This window comes from Hippopotamus amphibius, chromosome 3 (genome assembly GCF_030028045.1).
Source record: "Hippopotamus amphibius kiboko isolate mHipAmp2 chromosome 3, mHipAmp2.hap2, whole genome shotgun sequence".
In the NCBI taxonomy this organism is placed as follows: domain Eukaryota; kingdom Metazoa; phylum Chordata; class Mammalia; order Artiodactyla; family Hippopotamidae; genus Hippopotamus; species Hippopotamus amphibius.
In genome coordinates this window covers 160,037,421-160,064,944 of record NC_080188.1, presented here as the reverse complement: position 1 = coordinate 160,064,944, position 27,524 = coordinate 160,037,421, and the positions used below count along the sequence as shown (strand labels likewise).

The 27,524-nt window shown below is 41.8% G+C and overlaps 1 protein-coding gene across 2 annotated transcripts in view; it reads left to right on the top strand.

Annotated features, from left to right (window-relative positions):
• The first annotated feature begins 6,230 nt into the window (after window positions 1-6,230).
• The window catches only part of KCNH1 (potassium voltage-gated channel subfamily H member 1), a 411,257-nt gene continuing 389,963 nt past the window's right edge, over window positions 6,231-27,524 (top strand). For both annotated transcript variants that reach the window (XM_057728018.1, XM_057728017.1), the window contains exon 1: window positions 6,231-6,498. In XM_057728018.1, the coding sequence (XP_057584001.1) occupies window positions 6,420-6,498 (79 nt within the window). In that variant the 5' untranslated portion in view covers window positions 6,231-6,419. The remainder of the gene's footprint in view (window positions 6,499-27,524) is intronic.

The window sequence follows — 27,524 nt, the reverse complement described above, 5'->3', positions numbered from 1 at the left end:
TCTTTTCCTTTTATGCTCTGGAGTTTCACTGCAATATGTCTAAGTTTGCATTTGTTTGTTTTCATTTATCCTGCCTTTTCAGTTTGAGAATTTCTTTAATTGTGAGATATTTGATTTCTTTAATTCTGGAAAATTCATTCTCATTATCCCTTTGAATATTGCTTCTTCCTCATCTATGTTTTTATTCCTTAGGGGATCCTTTTTAGACACATGTTTGAGCCTTCCACTCTATCCGCTTATCATTTATATTTCCCATCTATTTATTCCTGTAGGCTATGTTTTGTGTAATTTCCTTTCTAGTGAATTGGGTCTAGACTACCATTTAAAATACCCAGGGGATTTTTTATTTCCATGAATATTTAAAATTTTCAACATCTGCCTGTTTTGTTTTTTGTCATAGCATCTTGTTTTCACCTTAAGGATTACATTTCTTTCTTATTCTCTGAGTATTTAAAATATACATCTTAAAGTCTCTTTCAGCTTGCTCCAGTCTGCGTTGTTCCTCAGTTGTCATTTTCTCCAATTTTTTGTTTGACCTCATTTATGGTGCAGAATTATTTTTGGTATAATTTGTAATTGTGTTTGTATCCTTACTATTGGGGGTAATTTTTATCATTTGGACTGTAAGGTGTACTGATTGGTATAGGTTTTTCCTAGAGGGGCAGTTTCTGGTTTCTACAGGGCCATGTGACATTTCTATATAAATTTCTTGGCACAAGATTCCCACACTGCGAGGGTAGCTGGGAGAATTCTATCCCGTTTATGTGGAAGACTTGGTCTAGGGGTTCTGATTTGTGAAGGTTAACTGTTTCCATTCATGTTCCAGACCAGTTGAGAGCTAGCACTGGTAGGTTCTATTTTTCCAGGTTCCTGGGTCCATCAGGGATTCAGTTCCAGTTTCCCTGCCATGAGTGGGACCTGTGTCCTCAGCTTACAACATCACACAAATACTAAAACTGTAGCCTCTAAGGTGTATTTCGTTGGGGGTTACACTCCCCCGCTCCACCCCCTGCACTCCTACCAACTGCCATAGATTCCTTCCTATTTTTGAACTCTGAAATTTCCCCCTTTTGGCTTCTGATCTTGGCAATATATTAAAGATAAGCTTAAAAACAATTTCTTTGGCATTTCTATATGTTTGGGGTAGAAAGGCAATGCTTACTAGCTTACTCCACCATCTGGATTGTAACTTTCTAATTATTCTTTAAACCCATTGTAATGTGGCTTTGTTTCCACTATTCCATTGAAAATGTTTCTACTAATGTCTCAAATGACCAACTAATCATTCTGTCCAGCGGACATTTTCCAGTTTTTATAGCACACAGCATATGGTAGTGTTCTTTACTCTTCCCATTTAAAGACCCTCACCCTCTGGGCTTCTATGAAATGGCTTCTCCCTATTCTCCCCACTTCTAGGTTACTCCTTCTCACTCTCTTTTGAAGGCTATAGGCTGGTGATTTCCAGTCTGTGGCTCCACCCAGATGTTTGTCTTGGGCTTTGCACCTGTGCATCCAACTGCTTACTTGATATTTCTCTGCAACGTCCCTCAGGCACCTCAACCTTCTCAAGACTGAACACAATTTTCATTAAATCTATTTTAAGAAGTGAAGAGGAACAGTTATTTTTATTGATCATGAACGTCAAAGGAGAAATTTTATATGAATGTGGAAGAATCGTGGTTTGGATATGGTAGCGAGGAACTGGATGAATTATCACCTCAACTTCTATCTTCTAGGTACACGGGCCATGGTAGATGAGTATCTTTCAGAGGAGTGGGATCCACAGGACTCCAAGACCTTAGGGGAGAGCCAAGTTTCAATGAAGAGAAGGCAGGAACGTCTTCAGTGAAGAGATCAAGCTGAAATGTAGTTTGTGGACAAAGACAGCAGGGTTTGGAGGACACAATAGAGAGAGGAAAGTAGCTGAAAGGAGAGAAATCATAAAGAAGCTAAATGCTCACTAAGTGTTTGCAAACATTTTCTCCCATTCGTCACTAAGTGTTTACTGAGCTTTGTGAGGCCAGGTGCCAATCATAACCATCTTTTCATCCTCAGAACCCATTCCAGTGTCTGGTGTATGCTAGGCTCCAAGCAAATGTTTGTTATAATAAGATGAGACTGTTGTAAATGGCTTTTCATTATCTTCCATGAGAGGGATGTGGTAAAAGATCCTGTTCTCTTTTGATAAGAGGAAATGAGAAAGAAGGATAATAGCTTTGGGCGTTTAGAAGGATATAACCCAGTTCCACAAACACTTAAAAATGCCTATTGTGTTAGCCACACCCACATCAGTACATCTTCCCCCACCCCCACCCCAAGTCAATTAAATTCATGGGCTATGATTCTTATCGAGTCAGATTCTCTTCTTTTTGCCAGCACTTGTTGTGGGCGGGGGAGGAGGGGGGAGCTATCTATCATACAGAACAGATTTTTCCAATGGATGTGGCCTACCCAAAACTCTTCCTATATGTATATTAGAAAATACATTTTGTGAACAGAAATTACATACAATAATCAGTCCGTCATTGGGTTATAGAAGTTGAAATTTCCCATGTGTGCTGCATATCCCCCTCTTTAGATATTTCACTCATGGTGGCCAGGTAGGTGAAGTCAGCTCTAGGTTCAGGTTCTCATAATGATGCTAATTGCTGATGCAGAAGCATCCCTGCTTGCCCATCCCGGCTCTCAGGACTTCCAGGACTCACAGGCAACTCTCCTACTTTTGAGAGGTTCTTGGCTTTCTGAAATCTGTCATTTCTACCTCATGGTCTTAATAAAAGGCAAATGATATAATTCCTGTCTTTGTAGGATGCCATCTTCCCCCTCTGGTGTGTGGCACTGTCTTCCTCTTCATTTGATAGATTTTCTTGTTGGGCTTCGAGATTTTTCTGTCCTCTCTCAGACTCTTTTCCCAGCCAGTCTGTAGAGCTCCATCTTCATGCTCTTGCTGTAGTATTATGCCTCCATCCCTATGAACTCCTTTTGTGAACTCACCGATTACACTGTGGCTTAATTATATGTATGAGAACAAAGATCGGTAAAGTTCATCTGTGTTTCAGGGAGCATGCCACCTATTGTATGATACAGACATAACCATGTGTTATAGTCAAGGGGTAACAGCCATACTGAGGGCGTAGGAGAGGAGGACCATTGAGATACCGGCTAGAGACATTGGAGTAAAATTTTAGAAGTTTTCATTTCAGACTCTGTATTGTTCTTGGTAGAAGTTCTAGACAGGGAAGGACAGAGGCAGTTGCATTGAAATTCTGGTCGCAGTTATTTAAAGTTGTCCCTTTGAATGAAAAGTGGCTTTGTCTGCTATGTAAAAATATAGAGGCTCTTTGCTCAGGCATGTTGGTGGATTATGAATCTTTTACAAAGGTGTTACCAATTTTTGTAAGATTAAAATTTGTTCTAGCTGAGTTTCTTGCATTATAGCGCTAGATCTCAGACAGAAGTTTAAGCCAAGCAGCTCCTGGAACTGAACAGAGTAGGAAACAAAAGTAGGAAGGAAGAGGTAAGAAACATAGTATATGGTACTGTCAAGCCAGCCCAAATAAAGATGGTGTATTTACTGAACACATGCAATCTGGGCCTGCAAATAGCAAAGAGAACCTGGACAAGGCAGAACATGGCTTTATTCCACAGTCAGATAGTGTTGAGGGTGGGCCTAGGGAATGGGGGAACAGAGGATGTGGTTTTTTTGACGCTGAGATATCCTCACATTGAGGAGTGATGGTGGTTAAAGATTTCTGACTTTTTAAGTGTTGTTTTAGGTCTTTTAATCTCTTCAAGTGTCAACACACACACACACACACACACACACACACACACAGAGCATGCTGAGAACCACTGTAGTAGTACATTTTAAATTAAAATGGAAGATATCTTGTTTCTTTTTCTTATCAGGTAGCCTACCGAGGCTTGTACATGTCTCACCTCAAATGAATATCATCTGTTTCCTTTATAACCGAGCACTGGAAACATGAGAGCTCATTAAAATCAGAGAAATTTTATTAACTCTCTCTGATAGCTCCCCCCACCCCATTCTTTTCTTTATCTTCCTTTCACAAACAGGATTATGAGGTTGCTTGATAGGTTTTTAATATCATCATGAAAAATCTCCCCTTGGGTATGTTTGTGCAGTAGATAACATAACCTTAAGAGCCTTATTCAAATGAATTTATTCAAATGAAGTAGGCAGACACCACCAAACCAACTCAGCATCAATAATACATTTCAAAGTTCTCATTGACACCGTTTGTTATCTCATTTGTAGTAGAACAAAGAACCACTAGACGGAGCTAGGGTTTAAGAAATCGCAGCTCTGAGATGGGTGACGGATGCGCTGGGTAGAATGTTATCTTATGGAAGAAGTGCATCATTACTGATTTCAAAGCCCATGCAAGCCTTCCCTAACTCTGCTAACAGCCATCATCTGTGTACTTTGTGTCTCCACAAGATGAGACACAGGGTGATGTCTGTAATGGCTCAATTTTTAAATCACTCTAATGATGATGTTTGACCTTGGTATATAGTACTTTACAGTTTAGAGTGCTGTCCCCTACATAATCACGTTTGATCTTCATGGCAACTCTCAGAGATTGCTGGTCAAGAATTAGTTCCTTTGCTTTGGAGATGAATAAACTGGTCAAGAATTAGTTCCTTTGCTTTGGAGATGAATAAACTGAGATGGTATCTGCAATACATTAGGATGTGTGGGGATGGTTACCTGGACAACTGAGGGTGCACAGTCAGATTTTTTTTCCACTTACATTCTTTTATTGACTGTTGGTTGACCCAGCCTGGAACTAACTAGAAAACTATCAACTCATTCCTTTTGTGGGGCATTCTTTTGGTCTCCGGTCACATCCTCTGGGGACACATAGTAAAAAGACAGATAAAGGGTATGTGCAGGTAGAAATCTCCTCAAACTGGTGAACAAAGTTGCCTGAGCTCCTGCCCAGAAACCTTGGGTGGATGTGATTCTTCTTATACCAGGGGCAGGTGTGAAGACCAGCACATCATCCTGTGCCAGGTGGCCCATCCATCAAGCCAAAGCTGAGTTTTTTAATTGATGTCAAATGTCCGGGGAAACTACTCACCCCATCCCCCACACCAGGCATTTGCCCTCAGATACAAGCCCCCCATTTAGATGTTTGTCAGACAGATTGTTCCTGTGTCCTAACCTTACACACTGATCATAATAGGTTGTGCTTCAGCTAAAAAAAATCCTTTTTTGAATATATACATGTATTTTCTTGGCCTTTTTGTTTGGTTATCTTTTTTTTTTTTTAAACAAGTATGAGTTTTGGGTTTTTTTAAAAATTAATTTATGTATTTAATTGTCTGTGTTGGGTCTTTTTTGCTGTGCATGGCTTTCTTTTTAGTTGTGGTGAGCGGGGGCGGGGGGGGTTACTCTGCTGTGGTGCGCAGGCTCCTCATTGCTGTAGCTTCTCTTGTTCTGGAACACGGGCTCTAGGCACGTGGGCTTCAGTAGTTGCAGCACATGGGCTCACGGGCTCTAGAGCGCAGGCGCACCAGCTTAGCCACTCCGCGGCATGTGGGATCTTCCTGGAGCAAAGGATCGAACCCGTGTGCCCTGCATTGGCAGGCGGATTCTCAACCACTGCGCCACCTAGGAAGCCCGCGTTTGGTTATCTTTAAAAACAACCCAAGACAGCTCTTTTGGAGCTCAACCAGTCAGTCACTCTGCAAGTCTGACCGCTTATAATGCTTCATTAATTAGTGGTCAAACACTGGCTTCAGAATCCAGGAAGGGCAACTTTCACAAATGAGGCTAAGCAAATCTAGGGTCCAGCAGGAAGGGGTTCCAAGAGCCTCAGAGGTACCAAGGGCTCTGGCCTGAAACGGAACAAAGGCGGAGAGGTACTGTATCATGCTCCTCCAGGACTCCGTGCCACCTCTCGGGAGTGACCCCACCGAGAGACAGCAGCTCCTGTGCCCTCCTGTCCACCGAGCCCAGGGCGCGTCCTGAACACACTTCCCGGCTGTGCCCAGAGGGTGGCGCTGCCCGTCCAGCCTTGGCCCACCTGCGCGCTCGGCTTCCTGGCAGCGGCGGGAGCGCCAGACTCGGTCTCCCGCAGGCCGGCGAGGAGGGGGCACGCGCCCGGTAGGGGGCGCCGCGGGCCCGGGAGCGGCGGCTCCCTCCGCCCACCCGGAGGCGGCTGCGGCGAGGCGAGCCCCGCGCGAGTGCACTGCGAGGCGGGCCGCGGGGAGGGAGGCGCGAAGAGGGCGCGAGGGTGGCAGCTGGAGGGAGCCGCTGCCCCTGCCCTCCCGGGTCCCCGTGGGGCGCATGGGGTGCTTCGAGCCGGGATCGCTCGCGGGCCCCGCGCCCAGGTTGCTGCTGCCGTGAGAAGCCACGCCGGGACGCCCCCAGACCCGGAGCTGCCGGGAGGATGACCATGGCCGGGGGCAGGAAGGGACTAGTGGCCCCGCAGAACACCTTTCTGGAGAATATTGTCCGGCGGTCCAATGGTAAGAGGTGCATTCGGATTCGTTACCCCGGCTTTTAATCTGTGCCTTTATTGCAGACGCCTCCCGCCGCTCGGCGCCAGCAGATGCAGCAGAGCCCCGGGGGCTCTGCCGCGAGCCGCGGCGCGGGCGCCCGGGGCTGCCTCCTGGAGGCTGGGAAAGGTGGGCAGGGCGGGGCGGGGTCTGATGCGCCCCTATCCCCAAAGGAGAGCTCTCCTGGGGTCGCTTTTTGGGCCTTTCTTGCGCCTCCTCGGTCTCATCTCCAGCGAGAGTGACAGCTGACGAACAAAGTACCGGGAAAAGTGATGGGAAGCTGGTGGCGGCAGGAACGGCAGCGCATTCCCCATTGGGACTGCCCGCCCCTCCGCTAAGGCTCTCAGGGTTCTCTGGCCGCTCCCCACGGCGCCGCCTCTCCCGGCAGAGAGCCCCAGTAAGAGACCAGCAACTCCAAGTCCCGGCCCTCAAGGGATGGGAGGATGCGGCGGCTTCCACCTTCCACCCAGGCGGCTGAAAAGTCCGAATGTAGGGACGTGGAAACCTAGAGACATGCTGCCAGCTCCCCGATCCACCTCCTCACCCACCCACACCCTTCGAAGTTAAGGTTCATGAAGGGCAGAGTTTCCTGGACTCGGGCGGAAAGTGGAGGGGCACAGGTGGAGAGCTGGCCAAGTGGTCACAGGTACAAACCTGTCATCCTTCCTCTCTTCCAAACCAAAGCAGTGTTTTATATCTAAAACTCTGCTCACTTATGCATTCCCAAACTCACCAAACCTGTAAATGTATCCATTACTCAATAAGCCAGTGCTCCCAGCTCCTCTCTTTCCTAGTGCCATTAAGACGGCTTGAAGCAGTGGGAGGTGAGAGTGCTAGGAGCAGGGATGGAATGGAAACATTTCAAACGCCTTTAAAGTACTCACCGCAAAGCTTCCCCCGCTAAAGCTCTTACAGAGTAAACAGGAGCCCAGCAGTTGGAAGGTGCAATGCACACCCGTTCATCAAATGGCTTAAGTGAAAGAGGACGAGCCTAGAGATGCTCTTTATAGGCCCCTGGACCCCTCTTCTTTCAGAGACAGATGACATTCTGTTAGCAGGAGGTGAAGAGCCAACTCAGGAAATGGGTTTTTTAAATGTGTAAGTATCACCCTTACAGAGCCTAAAGAGCTTGTGTTAAAATTATGGGCTCCTATTGGGATTTAGTTAGGGATTCAGGGGGAGGGCATGAAAGTGACTTACGCTACTAGGAAATACTCTTTAATTTAAAAAGTGATTTAAGTTTATCTTGTAATAAAAAACATCAACTAGGATAAGCAGATCGTCATGCACTTTTCAAGTACTTTTTATAAATGATCATTTATCATGTGCCTCTTGAAGACTTTTTGGTCAATCACCGTTCCTTACAGGGTCTTCCTTACTCAAACTAAAGGTGAATTTTAGAACAAGGTCACAGCCATTACCTGGGGAGGCAAGGGGATGATAATTACTACTTGAACAGCCACAATGAACTCTTCTGCCGTGAAAAAGCTGGAGGCATTCATGGGTTTTTTAAGTAAAATCAGAATTTAAGAGTTAATCTGCTGTGATTGTTATTGTTATTGGCCTGTTGTGGGGTACGGAGAGAGTCTTGCTATTTGGGGATCCCATTGCCTGTGACATCAACTTTCTCATGAATATCAATGACAATTCCATTGTTTTGGTGAAGAGGCAGTATCCTTTAAGTTAGAGGGGAAACTGTACCTAATGTATACCTTTATGTTTTTTAGTGGAGAGAGCAGTAAGAGAATCTTAAATGTAACAAGCACAAGGTTCCTTAGGCTTGTAGGAGGAATTTAAGAATACTGGAGCTAATACCACAATAAAATAATAAAAACTGTGAATTCTGGAGCTGACACAATTACAAAAAATCCTGGAGCTGAGAAGGCAGAATACCTTCTAGTTTAGTTGATCTTGGAGCCTCTTCACCTTTGTAAGCAGGCATAGAATGTCAATAACACAAGTGGCTGGTAACATTGTTAGCACTGGTGCTTCAATTTCAGCACCAATTCCAAGGCTTGACTTCAATTAACCAACCAACCAAACAACATCAACAACAAAACCACAACATCTTGGGAGGAGAAGTGGATGACTATTTAAAATGATCTATCATTCCAGAAAGATTGTGATCTTGAAATGTGGGATTTAGGTTTTTAGTGACCCCTTTCATCATATTTCCTGAACCCAAATAGAAAAAACAGTTTGGACTTTTCGAAATATCACAGTATCTATAAGCTTTATATTATTTTACTGAGAACAAATCTATTTAAAAATATTGAAAGTCTCCTAAAATCCACCAGCCCCTTTTTTGGGGGAGGGCATTAAAGTATTTAAATAGCATTTTACCTTAAAATAGCAATACTTTTTGCTCATTTTATTAGATGTTTTCTTTTTTAAATTTATTATTTATTTGGTTGCACTGGGTTTTAGCTGCAGCTCGCTGGCTCCTTAATTACAGCACGAGGGCTCCTTAATTGTGGCTCTTTAGAACTCTTAGTTGCGGCATGCATGTGGGATCTAGTTCCCTGACCAGGGATGGAACCTGGACCCCCTGTATTGGGAACGTGAAGTCTTAACCACTGCACCACCAGGGAAATCCCAGGTGTTTTCTCCTGGTGGCCCTATGCAGTATTATTGTTCCTCTTTTACAGATCAAAAAACTGAGTCCCAGGAATATTAAGTGACTTATTGAAAGTGGTAGACAGACAGTGCCTGAGGCAGTTCTTCAGAGGGAATCATTCATCCTTCTTGTAGCATCATTGTTTCTCCAGCATTATGACTTAGCTTGTGGAACTGTTTTTATCATCCGTAAAAAAAATCTCTCATTGTATGCTAATGGATAATAGAACTGGCTTTGTTCTGGGGCATGTGAATATCTTGTGTCTGGGAAATCATAGAGCTGTCAGCAAAGACAGACCTCAGGTGGTTTGTCGTCTGCCTCTCCTCCCCATCGCTGTATAAATGAAGAAATGAAAGCAAGTGTATTTTCTCAAATATTTAAGGGCAGAACTGATGAGACCCTAAGCCCCTTGACCCCAGTCTCATGTTCCTTATGGTACACCATGCAACGACTTTCCTTGTATTACCATTATTTTCTCTAGAGAAGCACGATTTCCCAATGGAGGTTAAAATAAAATGTTATAACAACAAGAACAGCATCCATTTTGGCTAACAGCCATGCTACCACATCCAAACAGAATAACAGGGCAAAGGAGAAGCTAATTCTATTTCAAGGAAGGGCAGTATTTTCACCTTTGTCAATGGTTTATTTGGAGCCACAGGCAGGATAACAGCACTTATCTGTGTGCCTGCTGTAAAGTATTAAGTCAGTTTTCATGGAATATCTACCTTTGATCTTCATAAGCCCGCAAAAGAGGTGCAATGTCTCCATTTTAGAATTTCAGGAACTAAGAATCCTCAGGTTAAGTAATTTACCTATAGCTGGTTAGTGAGAGGCAGATTTAGAGAAAGGCAGTTAGAGGCAGCTCAGGGACTAGTCAGCAGTTGTTACTGATTTGCTCATTCAACAAAGATTTATTGAGCGTATTTATTGAACACTGGCAATATAGTGGAAAACAAGAAATCCTCCTTACCCTTAGTAAGTTACATTCGAGTGAGTCTTGGTCCAAGGATCCTGCCCCTATTCCACAATGTTTCCTGGCTGCAACTCTTATTTAGACCCCACACTGTATTTTTAAAAAAGTTTGAAAGATTACTGGTCTTGGTGGGGCTAAAACCTACTTTAACTTTCTTTGATATATTCTGAAACCATTTGGAGGAGAGATTTGATAATTATCCGTTTTTTTGCATTGTTGTGAGTAGTCAATGGGAATAATTAGCACCCCAGATTGGATTTGGTTTTGCTTATGATCATTTCAGATCCTTCTATTGACTTCACGGCCACATAGGCAAAGCCAGCCTGTTTCTCTTTATATTCATGATTGGAAAGTGTTGTTCAGAATATTTTTTGATAGTTGCTTAAATCTGTAGGCACTTACTGTCAGAATGCTTGCTGAAGCAAATAGATCTGTCTTAGGAAGCCTGGCAGACCTCAAGTGCCAGGAAACTACAAAAATATTACCCTAAATTGTCCCATTCTAGGCAGAACATATGTTTTCGTGTTCGGAAACCTATATCAAACAATTGTAGGTGCCAGTTAAGAACCATGCATGTTAGCGGGAGTGAAACGCAACACATTTTGGTACAGATTTATGTACATGTATAATTTACAGATTGCTAACTCAGCTGTGTTTTTGTACAGCGTTAAGTTGGTTCAGGTTGTTGATGTAAGTAGTTAGCAAACAGGGTGAGAGCCGTGGGTAATGTTGTGTCTCCTCGGAGAGGTGTTGAGCCATGGGAATATTTATAAAACAGAAAACTGGTTAAACTCCATTGTTGCTCTGAACAGGGAGTGGGTGATAATCTGGATTACTACCGTTTCAACAGAACTTGTTTTTTTCTTGTAATATGTTCTCAGATAACCTTCAACCCTGGCTCAGCTGTAGTTCTCTGAAAGTCACAGGTTTAATCTATTGATTGACATTAGCTGGAGGATTGAGAGGCTGAAGCCTTGTGATTTAACGTAAGGTAACAAGGTTTCCAAACTTCTTGATTTTATAAATGAAATCCATACATTTTAATAATCTGTTGTAAAAGAATAGATGCATTTGAGGAACATTGTGGTAAATGGAATCTCTGGCTTTGTTCTTTCCGACACCAGCTCTTCATTTATGATTGGACTTCATTTGGCAGTGGTTTCTTCAGCCTTACCTTGGAGCTCCTCAATTCTTCCCTTCCTCTTTATTTTTGGATAGCTAGTACATGGCTTGTAAACAAACATTTAAAATATACTTTAGTTGTTTATTTAAAGAAGCCCTTTCATAAAGTGAGTATCTGCTTTATACATTCAGGATATTTGGACCATGCTTGTCCTTTACTCTTAAGTGGCCACACATGTAACTAGTGAGAAAGAGAAAAAGAATCACAGAATCTTGGGTCTGAAGGCACATACTTTACAATTCTTTTTCCAGTGTTTGAATCTTCTCCAGAGCATCCCTCCCAGTGGTTATCCAGCCCATGCTTGGAGAGCTTCAGTGGTGGGATGTTCACTTTCTTACAAGAATGTTCTGTCTTAAGCAATGTAATTATTACCTGGTTTCTTCCTTTCCCTTCCCACCTTCCCCTCCTCTTTCTTTCTTGTTCTTGTCATTGTCTGGTCTCACCAAAATCTGCCCTCTCACAGATACCACTCATTCCAAGTCTGCCCTGTGGAACAAAACTGACCTAGCCCACTCCTTTTTCCACCTGAAAACCATCTTTTGGGGTAGATTAATAACAGTTATCTTGTCTTTATTCCTCTCCCTTGTTTTTTAAAAACATTTTAAATTGTTTAATACCATAATAAAAAAGAATGTAAAATAATTTAGTGCAGCTTAACACATTTGTATAAATACTGTGCTGTCACCACCTGAGTGAGATCTTGCCAGCTCTCCAGAACCCCCAGGACCCTTCCTGTTCCCAACTTCCTTACTCCCAAAAGGGAGACATCTCCTGAGTTTATGGGGATCATAATTTCCTCATAATTTTTCTCCATAATTTTACCACCTTGTTTCACACTCCTAAACACTACAGTTTATTTTTGTCTGCTTTATATACATGGGACCATACACCATGGATCCTCTGTCAGTTGGAGATTCATCCATGTTGTTGCTTGTATAGTAATTGCCTCATTTTCACTGCCGTATAGTACTTTATGTTATGACCATACCACACATTGTATTTATCCATTATGCTGTTGATGACACGTGTTGGTTTGCAAACTGGCGCCATTACAGGGAGGGCAAGGAGAGACAGAAGAAAGAGGCAGACCTCTCCAGATTGGCAGGTTTAATAAGCAAGGGAACTTACTTACCAGGCTTGTCTTGGATGCTGCAAGATGAGTTAGATCTCTGCACCTACTTGCCAAAACTTAAAGTTTAAATAGAGGCCTTGACTGGGTTCAGTCATGTATTCAGTCTAGATGGTCTCAACAACACCTTCCTTTCTCCTTGGAACAGCTGCTACTGTGGGAATGATGGGCAGCGGGTACATTCCAAGGACAGGGGAGGGGGTGAGGAGCATCTGATTGCCTGGGTCCAGGTCAAGGTTCAACTAGGGGTCATGTCCTCTCACTGACCTCCTCCAACGTGTGAGTTGTTTCCAGATTTTTGCAATTAATGCTGCTACAAATATTCTTGCACATTTCTTTTGGGCATATATTGGCTGTGTACCTAAGATGCCCATGTTTAACTGTGGCAGATGCTGCCAAACAGTTTTCCAACGGGGTTGTATCACTTTACACTCTAACTAGCAGTGAATGAGAGTTTTCATCACCCTATGACATACCCTTGCCAACATTTGCTATTTTCTCTTTTAATAATGGCATTGCCCAAACAATCTAGTAACCAATAAAACAGGGTCACTTAGGGTGATGTGAGTAGTAGGCACATGATTAAAATGAAATGAAAACAGAGCTTGCCCTTGTCCTTTTGGAGGCTTCACTATCTACTATATGTTTAAATGTTCTTACAGTGTGGACTCAGCCACCATGATGGTAAATTATATGAAAGATTTGCACACTTAGAATTGTGTGCAAAGGACACATGCGTGTGTATGTGTGTTTGGTAGACTCATTTTCTTAAATTGAGAAACCCTGGGGACATATTATGTAACAATTTGAGCTGGAAGTGAGAAGGGACTAGGATGTAAATGACATGTTTATTTTAGTGAAAGAAATAAATAACTGAAGGAGGGGCGTCGATTTCACGGAGGAATCAAAAATCAAAAACAAAGTAAAATGAAAAGCTAAGACTAGCTTACAGTTCGATTTCATAGACATGGTAGACCTCCTTTGTGCTGCATGCTGTGCTAGAGCCTGGGACTCCCAAAATGAGTGAGATGTTTGTGATGCTGGGGCTCATTGAGGCATCCGTGATGAAGACCAATGTGCATTGTAAACCTCACCAAAGATTTAAGAGATACTATGCTGACTCAGTACTTACCACACATTTTTTCCGTTATAAACATCTCACCCAAAATTATTCTTAGATTTTATAGCTGTTTCTTTTCTTGTGAGATTGGGTGTAGGATGACCAGATCCTTTATGTCAATTTGAAGGGGAAGATTACAGGATGTGTGAAGCTTTGTTTTGATGTGGTGGAAGTTTTCTTAACAATCTCTCATTCCTCTGGGATATTCCATTGCCCTGTCTTCTTTGGCACATGGTCTTGCGCTGCTCACCCATCGCTGTGTGTTTCCAGCCTATCTTAGATGCTGGGATTTGTTTGATGCTCCAGCTGTTCTCTGGGCAAGTGCAGTCTTGCTGAACAGATTGCAGTCTGCCCAACTTTGTCATCTCCCTCAATTCTCATGGTCTCTGTCCTAACAGTCATGCATGGCTGTTAAGGACAAAACTACTTAAAGCTCTTCTGATTGAGTATTAGAAAATTATACCATAATCAGAATCAGTTTGCTTACTCATCCTAAGACTGTTCATTCTGTAAATTACAACTCTTTTGATTAGTCGCATGTTGCATAAAACCAATGTTCTGAAATTAGCTGTCAATACTGTAATTATTAATGTTAATTATTAACTGAGAGTGCAAGTCTCCCATTTCTCATAGCATTTTAAAGGGTCTGTGATGACATCAGGTGCTTATAAAGAAGAGGGATGGCCTCTCGTTACTTCCTTCTTCCCTTAAAGCAATGATGTAGGCACCTGCCACCGGCTTTCTCAGAGTGTTGGAGTCAGCATTTTAAAGATGATACTATTTTGGCAGATTTTACCAATATTTATCTCTTGCTTAACTTTGGTTTCTGTTAAGAGTGAGTTTGGGAAGCATATTTTAGACTAGAGCTTTATAATTATGGCAAAGAAAATGGAGTTGACTGATAAGACTATATTTATTTCACCTACATGGATTTTTAAGTTTTAATTTTCTTTACTTTTGTTTCCTCTCAGCATTATTGGGACCAAATTGATTAAAGTTCTGTGCTGCAATCTTTCCGGTTGTGCTTTGAGCGTCTACAAGGGCCAGTGTACTGCTATAGCGTCTGTGTCACAGGGCCATACTCTTTTCTTCCGTAGCTGGCTCTGAGTCCCAGGAAGTTAACCTAGGTGGATTATGTCAGTAGGCTCCCTTGCTTCCTGGCTCCTAGCTGGCTTCACACCACCATCAGATGGGGAAGGAGGAATGGGAGGTCGTAGTATTTATTCTCCTAGTTTCCTCTCTGCAAGGTAATCGTCCTAGCCTATCTGTTTCACCCTGATTAAAGGTTCCATCTGCAGCTGGCTCTCTTCTGGTTTGGGTAAACCTCAAAATTTGCAACTGTTACTAACCCTGGGGGTCCTGCACTGTCCCTAAAGTTTTCCTCCATGGTGTGCTGGGGCTGGGGCAGGTGCAGCTGGCTGGTCCTACCTCTCGAGATCTGGTTATACCCATCTTTTCCCTATTCCTGGTTCAGGGATTTCATCTTGGTAGCTTGAACTCTGCCATGTGGGATTATTTACACCTCAGAAATTAGCAAATGGTATAAATCAGGGCTTTTTCTCCCCCAGAGAGTTACACTAGCTGTAAGCACGAATTATAACTATTGGTTAAAACCATGATCTTGGACAAATCAAATAGCCTGTCAGTGTGCCAAAGGTTTCACGTGTGTCATCTCCTCTAATATCACTGTGACTCTATGCTGTGGCCACTTTCATTATTCCCATTGTAGAAACAGAGGTTTAATAAAGTGATTAAGTAAATTGCCTTTGGTTCATATCTAGTGGTAGAATCTCTAGGAACTTGTTAGGAATGCAGATTCTGGGGCCCTACCTTATATCTAGTGAATCAGAAACTCTGGGGATGGGGCCCAGTTACCTGTGTTTTACTAAGCCCTCTAGGCTATTCTGATGGATATTACATCTGGAAGACCCCTGCTTCCAAGCCAACCCCGTGTGTTTCTTTACTTGAGAAGTAAATGCATGGCTACCAGGATGTATGGATGGAGGAGGGCATGTGTCGGAGGGTGTGTGGACTTTTTCTCTATAGACTTTTAATTGGTTTCCCTTTTTTTTTTTTGCACAAATCCCATTCCTGCCTCAGGGAGTAGCTAGCATTTCAGTGTCCCGAGTCTCTCTAGGTACCTCTTGGGCCCTTTAGCCCCCTCCTTGTCCAGGTCCTTCTGGAGTTTTAAAATCATGGCTTCTTTGGCTGCATATCATCCTCCATCTACTTTTCATCTTCCAGAAACTGAGCTCATGTCTGCTGGTGACGCTTCTCTTTGTTGTTGTGGGTATATCCCTTTGAGTTTTTCACCTGTCATTCAGGAACGAGGAGTAAGTGTGTATGCTCCATCTGCCATTTTCAAATGATAACTGACAGTTTTTAAAGACAGAGGAGACCGTAAATTCTAGTCATTCTCCTTCCATCAGATAAGATTCCCCTTGATACTTTTCCCGCCTAAGATTGTGCTCCTGCCCGACTTCATTCACTGTGCCACTTTTCTCTGTTATTCTTGTCAAGTGACAAAACTAAAGCAATTCAGTAACGTGTTTGCTGTCCTTTATTTAAGGGAAAACAACCCATGGATTATGGGGGTGCAGGGCTCACCAGCAGCGGAACACTCTTCCTGAGGGATTTGGGGCAGAAGCGAGTTTTATAGAGCGTTTGGAGAGGCATCTCAGACCCGGGCCACATTTGGCTGGGAGGTTGGGGATTTCCTTAGAAGGCTAGCTGGTCCTGTTTTCTAGGGTATGGGGAGCCAGCTCAAGCGGAGTTGGAGGATTGTGACTGGTGTTAGGTGTCCTTGACAGTGAACTGTTTCCCATAAGTGCAGGCTGACTTAGGTTGAGATCTATGATATGGGCCACTGGGGTGGCCTGTGTTTTGTGGGTTCTGATACAGAAATGAACTGTGTCATTTTCTCCCCCAGCTTCTCAATCCCTGCCTCTCACTTGTCTCTAGCAGTGCCTTCTCTTTCAATGTTCTGGTTTTCTTCTCCCTCTGTATCTCCCTCTGGCTCCAGGTCTCAGTCTCTCCTGTACCATCTCCGAGGGTCTTGAGCTCTCTCCTCACTCGCTCTGTAGGTCTTGCTGTGGGTCTCTTCCTCTGCGGGCCTGCTCTTCAGCTCCAGCTCATGCTGCATTGGCTCCTCCCACCCGTGCTCCCCATGCTCCATGCCCCGCCCTGTCCCCACCCTATCTCCTCTCCTTTCCCCATCTCTGTGTCTTCCTCCTCATCTCTGCCATTGCTGCCTGCCCTGCCACTGATCATCTCTGTTGCTGCCATCTCTTTATCACTCTGTCTGTCATCTCTCTCCGTCTGTCCCTGTTGCTGTCCGTCTTTGTATGTAGTCTCTGCCTCCATCTATCCATCTCTGCCCTTCTCTGTCCAGTTCTCCATCCATGGTGCCTCAGTTGCTGCTTTTTCGTGTATCTCTCCGAGGTTCCCATTTCTTTCCCAATATGGCCTTTCTCCACCTACTCACCAGCATGCGCGTGGTCCGCTTTGTCAACCTCTCAGCTTCAGGGTCTTAGTTTTTGTTCTGGAGAGAGAATCTGATAGGCCTGGCCCTGACTATGGGTTGTTTGGCCAGTTGTCCACTCCTGGTCTAGTCTGCTGTGTCTGGGTTGTGGACGGGGGAGTGGGATGCGGGGTTACGTGATATACAGGTGAAGCTAGGCAGGGAAGTTGGGCAGAGCTTTCCAGTGAACAGAAGTGTCCCCTGCACTCCTGCCATGCCTGGAACAAGTAGATACTCAAATATTTGTTGTATTAAACTAAGCTGCTCTGAGATTCCTTCTATCCATCCTGATGCTATACCCTGTTCTCACTGAGCCATATGCCATGAAAGTTAAAATAACACAGGAGGCAAATGTAAAACTAACCTAAAAAATCTTTTTCTAGTACCATTCAGTATTTTTATATTGCTTACTTAGAGCCACTTTTTTTTTTTTTTTTTTTCATTCTGGAGGTAAAATTTTTGTGCTATTCAGTGATGGTCTAGGAGTTTTGTTCAAAGTGCATTAATATGTACACTGTGCTTTAAGAAATTATTATGTCTATAAAAATGAGAATAAAACAGCTGGTTGACTAATCTATTGCACCACTTTTTAGCAATTGATCAGAAATAAATTTCTTAGTAGTAATTCAACGTACCATTGACCTCTTATAAGTAAAATATCGAGTGATGAAATAGTCTGTTTCTAACACTGTTTCATGTATATTCTCATTCTCTTCCATTCTGCTTTTGAAATGGATTCATCTGTTTTTATTGTTTTAAAATCCTTTAATTTGATGCTGAATGAGGATAGAGGTCAAGCTTTTGAAACCATGTACTTAGAGGTAACTACCCAGTCAATGAAGTGTTTGAGTTTGCTTTTGGAATTGAAATGTCTCTCCCTATTGTAATTTACTGACTTAAAATGTATTTCTGTAGAATATTAAAATCAGAGACAAGGCAAACAACTATTGAATTTCTTGGGAGTTCGGTGTGTCTAGTGCAAAGATTGGGCCCTTGACAATTTAGAAGAGTCATTTTAATGGAATTTTATTGTTGAAAAACCACAGTAGAGCCACAAAATGACTTTTGCTGATATTAAGATTTTAGATGTACCATACTGACTTCGCTTCCTCTCATCCCATCCTCCCAAATATTACCAAATCTTTTGATCTGTCTTTTTTGTTTTAAAATTTTATTGATTTATTTATTTAGCAGCCATAGTCTATGCGTGTGTGACTGAGGCCCTTTGCAGTGAAATATTAGTGTTCCTTAATTAGAGGCGGGGCCAGAATTTCTAACTGGCAATCCCATGCATGCTCTTTTCATTGCCTGAGTTTTACATGAAAGAATGAGAGCAGTAATTGGAAAGCCCTTTGGTGTCATTGGGGTCCATTATCGTCTTCTGCCCTCTCATACTTTTGTTGTTTAGAAGGAGTGAGCCTGTTATTGAAGGGTGGGGTGATTTAAGCCACTATCACAGGGTGAAGTCACCCCCCCCCCCCATAATGTCACTTCAGGTGCGATGGAAAGACTCTTTTCTCGTTTGCCTCCCCAACCCACCACACATCAGCACCTTCAATATTAGGGATTCTGAGCATCAAGTTAAGCATTATTTTATCCCTAGTGTCCTGCCTTAAAATTCAAACATTCTGGGAGAGATGATACTTTAAATTACTAACAGCTAACTCCAAATGTGTTTAGAAGACAACTTTTTTCCACGATGGGAGAAATAAGTTGATTTAAGTGACAGAAAGCTCAGAAAAGAGAGAAAAGTACAGAAAGAGGAGATGAAGTTTCCCAAATTTAATCTGCTTCACAATCTTGCTTAAGCCAGGCCTTAACTACATTGTAAACATTGTTGACATATAATACACAAGCGACAAAATCCTCTGGTCACTGTAGATGAACGAAGGCTAGTGCCCAAAGAGAATATAAAGATCAGTTGTCATTCCTAATTGAGTCAGGAATTTTTTTGGGTACTAATATTTCAGAAACAATCCAGGGGAGATTACAATTCGTGTGAGTCAATAATAAAGATGATGATGGTGATAACAGTGGCGGTGGTAACATCAGGAATGCCCTATAGTGTTCTACGTGCGTTCATTTATTCATTCAACAAACACTCAGTCAGTTCTCCTTCCTATGTGTAAAAGGCACTGTTCTAGGTGTTGAGGATTCAGTGGTGAAAGGAAAAAAAAAGCTCTTGCTCTGATGAAGCTTGCATTCTACTGGGGAGGCAGATGATAAGCAAACAGCTAGATGCATAACATGTCAGATGGTGTAAAGTGCCTGGAGAAAGTAAGGGAAAAGGTAGCAGGTGCTGTCAGGTGGAGTTTGTTTTTTTGTTTTTTGTTTTTTTAAATTAGCTGATTGATTGAATAGCTATAGGAAAGGAATTAACAATTGGCCAATATCCTGAGAGTCCTACATTTGGTTAGGTGTTTTTTTTGTTTTTATAAAAATTAACTTCTGGTATGCATTTTATTTGGGTTCAGGCAAATAAAATAATTGTTTCCTGCTCTTTGTCTAGGGCTTGTATACATACCTCGCCTTCATCACTTAGTCTTCTATTGTTCTAAAAGAAAGAAAAATATATTTTTACTCAAATCTGCTTTTTGTAAGAGCGCCGATCTCCTTAGTAAATCTGTAACATTAAAAGTGTCATGAAGATGTGTTATCTTCTAAGAAAAACATCCTGTGTTATTAGAAGCATATTGTGAACTATTTACTGTAGCCCTCTAAATAATCAGTGTTGGCAGGGAACAATAAATTTGTGTGAACAGCTCACTGAATGCAGCTTTTATCTGTGTAATTGCCCAAACTGAGTCACTTTTCTAAGTCATTGCTTTAGTTAGTTTCTCCTTTGTTATTTGTGGTAATTATGATGAAAAGCAATTTTCTAATAATTTCTTTTTAGAATATTTCTGTGTTATGCTTTATGGGCAAATGGTAGGTTTGGGATGCTTTTGACACGTCTGACTACTGCAGTGTGGTTCAGCTCATACCACATCCTCTGAAGAAACTTTACGTGCTTGGGGGAAGGGAGTCCATCAAATGTTTAGAGAATGTTTGTTTTATTCTACCAACTGGAGGAAAACTGTGTGTGGGCTGAGGAAGGTTGAAGTTAGGAAGCCTTACATTTAATTGTGAGCAGTCTTATGGCTAAAGACCCTCAGGGAGTAAAAAGGCATCAGAAGGAGGCTATAGAATCTGGTTAATTTGCATCAAAGACCTGGAGACAACGGGGACTTTCAGATGAGAGCCAATGAATAAATCATGGCAAGGGCAGTCAGGTTGAACCTCCACTCTTTACTGAACAGTGTGGGAGGGATTTGATCAGTTCAGAAAACATGAATTTGGAGGCAGGCTTAATGCTTCAGATGGGCCACTGACTGATTGGAAGTTACACATTCTACCTGAAAAACCTATGTATGTGTACACAGACACACACAAGATAAATATGTGTATGTCGAGAGCATATATCTTACGTGAATTTTATTGATTCCAAAAACACATTTAGGCGTTTTCTGTATATATAAATGGTTACAGCAATACATGATTTACTGCTACTGTGGAATCCCTTGACAATACAGTCCATCTTTACATTAATACTGCACATCACATACTGTCTCCAAATCCAAATAACTCCACCAAGCAAAAGCCTGATATAACACAGTTCACCTGAAACATATCACTTCCCACCGAGCCGAGTTTAGAAGGTGTTTCTGATATTTTTAAAGTGACCCAGGCTTTACAGAGTCCAGCGTTTGGAGAAGTGGTATTTCAAGGTGACGGCTGGTTGATTACTTCACATGGGTGTGAGGCTTGCAGGTTGCAGAGGTGTCATCTGACTTATCCCTTGTTATGAATCTAGTTACTTAGAGTGTCATAATTTATTGCTGCCAAAAGCATGGAGATCTAGTTTGTCCCTATTGGGAGCTGAAGTGACTAACCCACACAGCTTATCAGGGACAACACTGCCACTAGAGCCCAACCTGTTGTCCCCACTTTTACTCTTTCAAATGGTGTTCTGGGCACCTAGGGATTGCTGGGGAAGGGTGGATTAATAAGGTGGCTCTTACCCCTCATTCTTCCACTGTCTTTCTTTGTTGACTTGGTTCCTTGGTGCTTCTCCATGTCATCTCAGGGCCTTTTATCTGCTAGGTGGCCTCTGCTTGTAAAGTCTCCATATGGTCTCTCTACTAGTATAGCTGGACTTCTCGCATGGCAGCTCAGGGCTCACAAGAGTGCAGAAGCAGAAGATGTTGGACCTTAATCTTATGGATTGGAGTGACATCCATTCTACTGCAGTCTATTGTTTGGAGCATATCACAGACCTACCTAGATTTAAGGGGACAAAAGAAAAGCATGAATGCAAGGAGGTGCCGTTTATCAGGGGCTACCGGTATAATCTCAGCTTTTTATAGTGATGCTTTGACTATACCAGCTACCATTGAGTCAAGGGCCTGAGACATGTAAGGGGCTGGTCTTTCTAGAAAACATTTTTTAAAAAAAGAAGAGAGAAAGTGAAAAGGTCTGACAAAGCACCAGTTGTTTTCTAGAAGGGATTGTATTGTCTCCTTTTTTGTAGGTATTTTGTGAAGACTCTCACCAGTGTGATTCAGTAGTGCCAGGAGGCAGGAAAGATGATCTCTCAAAACCCTTTGGGATATTAGAGGTTTGTTCTTTGTTCATGTGTTACAGCCCATTGTATCCTCATTGGAGACTGGCTGAAGGAGCCAGATGAAGGTCAAAATACAGCATCAGCTTTTTTTTACTGTTAAACTATGGTAGAGAACATGGCAGTGCTGTCTCCTTACTCAAGCCTAGGCACTGGCTTCTAGGCCATGAGTTATTGACATACTCCTAGGCCAAGAATCTGGAGCTGACAGAGCAGAGGGCTGGCAGGGCTTGTCACAAGTAAGTTCTGAATGTCATAAGGAGACAAGTAGCTCAAGCCCTCTTTTCTCCCACCACACTGGGGCTCAGCTAGTTTGAGAGGTCAAGACATACTGAGTGGATGCCTCTTGCTCTTGAGATACCTACTTATAGCTTGATAAATCTACTTAGGTAGGTGTAAGTGAGGGGGATGGAGAAAGGGGTCAGAAGTGTTCATTACAACATTTCTTTCTAGCGAAATGGCCAGGTGTGGAAGGATAAGTGTTGCCTTCATAATAGTCCTTAATGAAAACAAAGCTTTATAGAGTTACTGTATTCTGCCCAACCTAGAGTCCCAGAGTACTACCAAGGACTCTGAAGGAGTCTCAGAATTTTTGAGCTCTGGTTCTGCTGATTCAGTTAAACATAATTGCAGAACATTATGCAGTTAAGAACATTGGCTTCGGTGCTTGTGATGGTTAACTTTATTTGTCAACTGGGCCACGGGATGCCCAGATATTTGGTTAAACATTATTGTGGATGTTTCTGTGAGGGTGTTTTTAGATGAGTTTGGCATTTAAATGAGTAGACTGAGGAAAGCAGATTGCTCTCCCTAATGTGGGTGGGCCTCATCCAATCAGTTGAAGGCTTGAATAGAACAAAAGGCTGACCTGCCCCCAAATAAGAGGGAATTTATCCTGCCTTAATGCTTTTGAACTGGGACATTGTTTTGTTTTGTTTTCTTGTCTTTGGGTTTGAACTGAAACATTGGCTCTTCCTTGGTCTTGAGCCTGCCAGCCTTCAAACTAGAACTTACACCATCAGTTCTCTTGGTTCTCAGGCCTTTGGACTTGAACTGGAACTATACCATTGGCTCTCTTGGGTCTCTAGCTTGCCAAATATAGACCTTGGGACTTGTCTGCCTCTGTAATCACATGAGCCAATTCCTTATAATAAATCTCTGTTTGTCTTTCTGTCTCTGTCTCTGTCTCTCTCTATCTATATCTATATCATTTCCTATTGATTCTGTTTCTCTGGGTAGCATTGACTAATACAGTGTTAGGTGTGAGACAGTACCTTCTCTATTAGATGTATGATGTAGGAAAAATTCCTTTGATTTGCTAAGCCCTCTTACAAGATCTATAAAAATGAGTGGATACTGGTGCCTGCCTACATCATGGGTGAGTATTAATATATATGGTCTTGATGGTGATGATGCTGTCTTCATAGATGAAGGATGTCAGATATCTTAACATTTCTCAGTTTAAAATCTCCAAATCTCTTAGATCCAGATCTGGCCAATTTTTTTGTTTGTTTGTTTTTGTGCTTTTATTTTTGGCTGTGCCTCGCAGCTTGTAGGATTTTAATTCCTTGACCAGGAATTGAACCCAGGCCCTCTCAGTGAGAGCATGGAGTCCTAACCACTGGACTGCCAGAGAATTCCCCAGATCTGGCCAATTCTGATGCAGTCTTAGGTGATTATGTGTTTTTGATATTTTGTCCATGCAGTGGATTACTTTCCCAATTAAATTTTGCTTGGCTTCAAAATAAGTGTTCATTTATTGAGTTTGGAAAACAGTAAATAATCCCAGAGTCATTTATGGTTGAATGTGGAATGCACATCTCTCCCTTTGGCTAGAAGATCTGTGTCACTTCACTAGAGCCCTCTAATTGGCATTCTTAACCAGCGGGAATATAGCCAGCCGCCTGGAGGAATTAAGGAGCCTTGGCTCAACAAAGTTGCTGTCATGGAGTCCTTGCACCAGAATTTATGCACTTTTTTCAGGAGATTCCCACTTTCTGAGCCTGTTTATTCTTATGACAGATGTACTTCTAGAGGCATGATGGCAAATTAACTCAGACCCACCTAGGTTCACTTCTTTATTTTATTTAACAGATCTTATCTCCCTCACAAGTTCCCACCCCACTGACCAGGAAGGGGAAATTCGTTAGGGGGAAACTCTGAACCTCCTAGTTAGCATCTCAAGCTCTTCCAGTTTAAGTAGTCTTTTGGGGGTGACTTGGTTTGTGTTCAGATGCCAATTCTGCCCACCCCACTGCTTCTTTCCAAATGGTGTGTGTGGTGGAGGCAAGCACTTGCATCACCTCTGGGACCTCAGATCCCCAGATGCAAGGCCTTATTTTCCCCTGCTATTTCTTTGGGTCACTGGCAATGGCCCCTGGTCTGCTGGTCACTGGGTGACCAGTTGATCTGTGGAGCTCAAGTCTGAAGTTGGTGAACTTATGTTCTGTTCTTTGGATTGAACAGAACTTGGTACTCTGCCCCAACTTAGCATATACTTTCTTTCCTTCTCTGTGTGTGTGTGTGTGTGTGTGTGTGTGTGTGTGTGTGTGTGTAACTTGATCTAATCAAGGCTCTCACTGGCCCTGAGGCTCACCCCTGATAGTTTCCTGAACCCTGAAGTTGATCTTAGGCTTGGGCAGTTTAGCATGCAGCCTTTGTCTACATGGTCACTGCACTCCACTGTGATAACCATCTGCTTAGGCAACTACAGCAGCAGTGGGGTAGTTGGAACTTTCTGGATCCTTTCCAGACCACATGGGAGCTGAGGGAGGCTCAGGAGTGCTGACAGGAGCAGCACCTTTGAGTCACCAGTGTGGTGGTCTCTTCCACCCCTGAGTCTCAAATGGGGATCCAGGCACAGCATCTCCCCTTTCCTCCTCTTCCCCTTTCCCTCCTCCTCTTCTATCATTGTGTGGAAGGAAGACTATTCTAGAGATAAGTCAGCACACTAAGTTTTAAGAAGTAAGAGGTGATAGTTTGCAAGAGAGGGAAGAGACAAAACATTGGACAGATAGGAGAACACAAGCATTGAGAGGGGGAACAACTAATTCTACCTACATCAATATCTCCTGGGGGCATCATTGTATATTACAAAGAAGAAATCATAATATATGATGACAATAATGGTAATATTAACTCATCAATTAAAGGTCTCAGTATACTTAGCATTTTTATAGGAAGGCACATAAATCTAATGTGTTGCAAAGATTTTCATAGAAATGGTTGGATCTTGTACTTAGTGGAATCAGGAGACTATGTAATACAGTGATTAAAACTATGGATTTTGAAGTCAGATAGACTAGGTTCAAAGTCCCAACTCTATCTTGCTACAACTGACTATGTCCTTAGAAAGTTTTTATATGAGTAAAATGATAAAGTCCATGACACTTCATTCAATAAAGTTATACCACCTCACAAAGATTGTTGTAAAGGTTAAAAAACCCACTTTGGTATATAAGTACTTAGTACAGAGCCTGGCATAAAGTTAATATCAGTGAATGGTACCCATTCTCATCAATACCTGGAATATCACTTATATAGACTCCCTTAGCTCTTGATGATATGTGGTATTTTGTATGGGTAGCCCCCAGTTTACAGAGACTGTGCTCTGGAAGGTAATCTATAGGTTACTTATTTGTATCTTATAAATTGAAGAGAATCCAGAATATGCCCTTTCCCAGCCAACCATAGCAGGATACACGTGCGTATGCTAGGAATGGGGCGGGGAAGAGGGAAGAATTTCTAAATGGTTGGGTTCTCCGGTGTTAGAAGCAAATAGCTGTGTGACTAGAACTAGAATTCTTTCCTTCATTTATCCCAAGTTCTTGGATAAAGAGGGAATTCTTTTTTTCTCTCTCAAGGCATATTTTATTTGTTTGTTTAATTGAAGTATAGTTAATTTATAATATTGTATTAATTTCTGGTGTACAGCAAAGTGATTCAGTTATACATACATATATGTATGTATAATTTTTCATATTCTTTTCCATTATAGTTTTATAGTTTATTATAAGATAGTTGAAATATAGTTCCCTGTGCTGCACAGTAGGACCTTGTTTATCTGCTTTATATATAGTAACCTGTATCTGCCAATCCCAGACTCCTAATTTATCCCTCCCTCCCACCTTTTTCCTTTGGTTCCCATAAGTTTGTTTTCTATGTCTGTGAGTCTGTTTCTGTTTTGTAAATAAGTTCATTTGTATCATTTTTTAGATTCCACATATAAGTGATATCATATGATATTTGTCTTTTTCTGTCTGACTGACTTCGCTTAGTATGATCATCTCTAGGCCCAGCCACGTTGCTGCAAATGGCATTATTTCGTTCTTTTTTATGACTGAGTAATATTCCTCTGTGTGTGTGTGTGTATGTGTGTGTGTGTGTGTATGTGTACACACCACATCTTCTTTATCCATTCATCTGTCAATGGACACTTACATTGCTTCCATTTCTTGGCTATTGTAAATAGTGCTGCTGTCATTGGGGTGCGTGTATACATCTGAAGAAAACTCAAATTCAAAAGAGGAAATTCTTAGCCCTTGTCTATCACATAGTGAGAAAGGAGTCTTGCTCTTTGGAAACTATAATTTCTTGCTTGGGTTAGCAATGAAAGGAAACTCTTTTGGAATTTTAAGTTCTATGATAAGAAATCCTCTAAGTGGATGAGCAATAGGCTGGTGATTCTATTTCTACTGCATTTTCTATTTGTTGTTTCCTTTCTAAAGTCGAAGAAGATGCTAGTGGACTTGGTTTTTCCCAGACAAGGCTGTAATATGCCCCCCAGGAACAGTAAGAATGCCTGAGGAACAATGAATATCTTTAAAAGATGACCAGAATACTTTTATGAGAAAATACAGTGATATCTGGAGCTTGAAATATATCCTGTTCTAATTTTTTTAGTAACTGAAAAATTTAATCAATAAGTTAATCTCTTCTGATTAAATTCATTAAAAATTAAGAATATACTTATTTCTATCAAAGTAGTATATGTTCATGGTTAAACATATCAAACTAAAGAGCTTATAGAGAAAAACAATCATCCTATGCCTTGTCCTTTCAGCCATCCTGCTCACCAGAAGCCACATTTTCTAATTTTAGCTGTTTCCTCTTATAGTTTCTGCCATGTCTCTAAATAACATGCATTATAGCTATTTCTAGATTTATCAATTTTAGATGTTATCTGTTGACTTCTGTTAATTTATTTGAGATTTTAGCTCTCTTTATCGACTTCCTATCCCTCCTCCTAGTATAATTATATTACTCCCTCATTGGTTATCTTTGCAGCTTTAAGTGAAATATTTATACCTTTCTTTTTTATTATATCAGCTCTAGATTGTTCTCTTCTCTCTTCTCTCTTTAAGCTTATTTATATATTTTTACAGTGTTAGAATTGATGAGGTTGTTCAGATACTTATAGTTAAATATTCCGTACTTTGACTAGATGTTGGTTTTAAAAATTGGAATTTAATAAAATGTTTACATTATGACAATGATGTGATACAGTATGATTTGGTATCCCTTCTTGCACAGCTCTTGTTTTCTTTGTTGTTTCCAGTTTCCTTTCCTGCCCCCCAGAATATCTACCTTTACTAAACTTTTTATGTTATTGTAAATTATCAAGGATATCATTAACTCCTGACCTCCTTTATCTCTAAATAACTCTCTTCTGGAACTTTTGTTCTCTGAACCATTCCATGTTGGATGTTTTCTATTAGCTTCCTTCCCTGCTTTCTATACTTGGAGCCACTTTTTCCCCCAGTTCCCACATTTTCTTCTTTCTTACTTTACT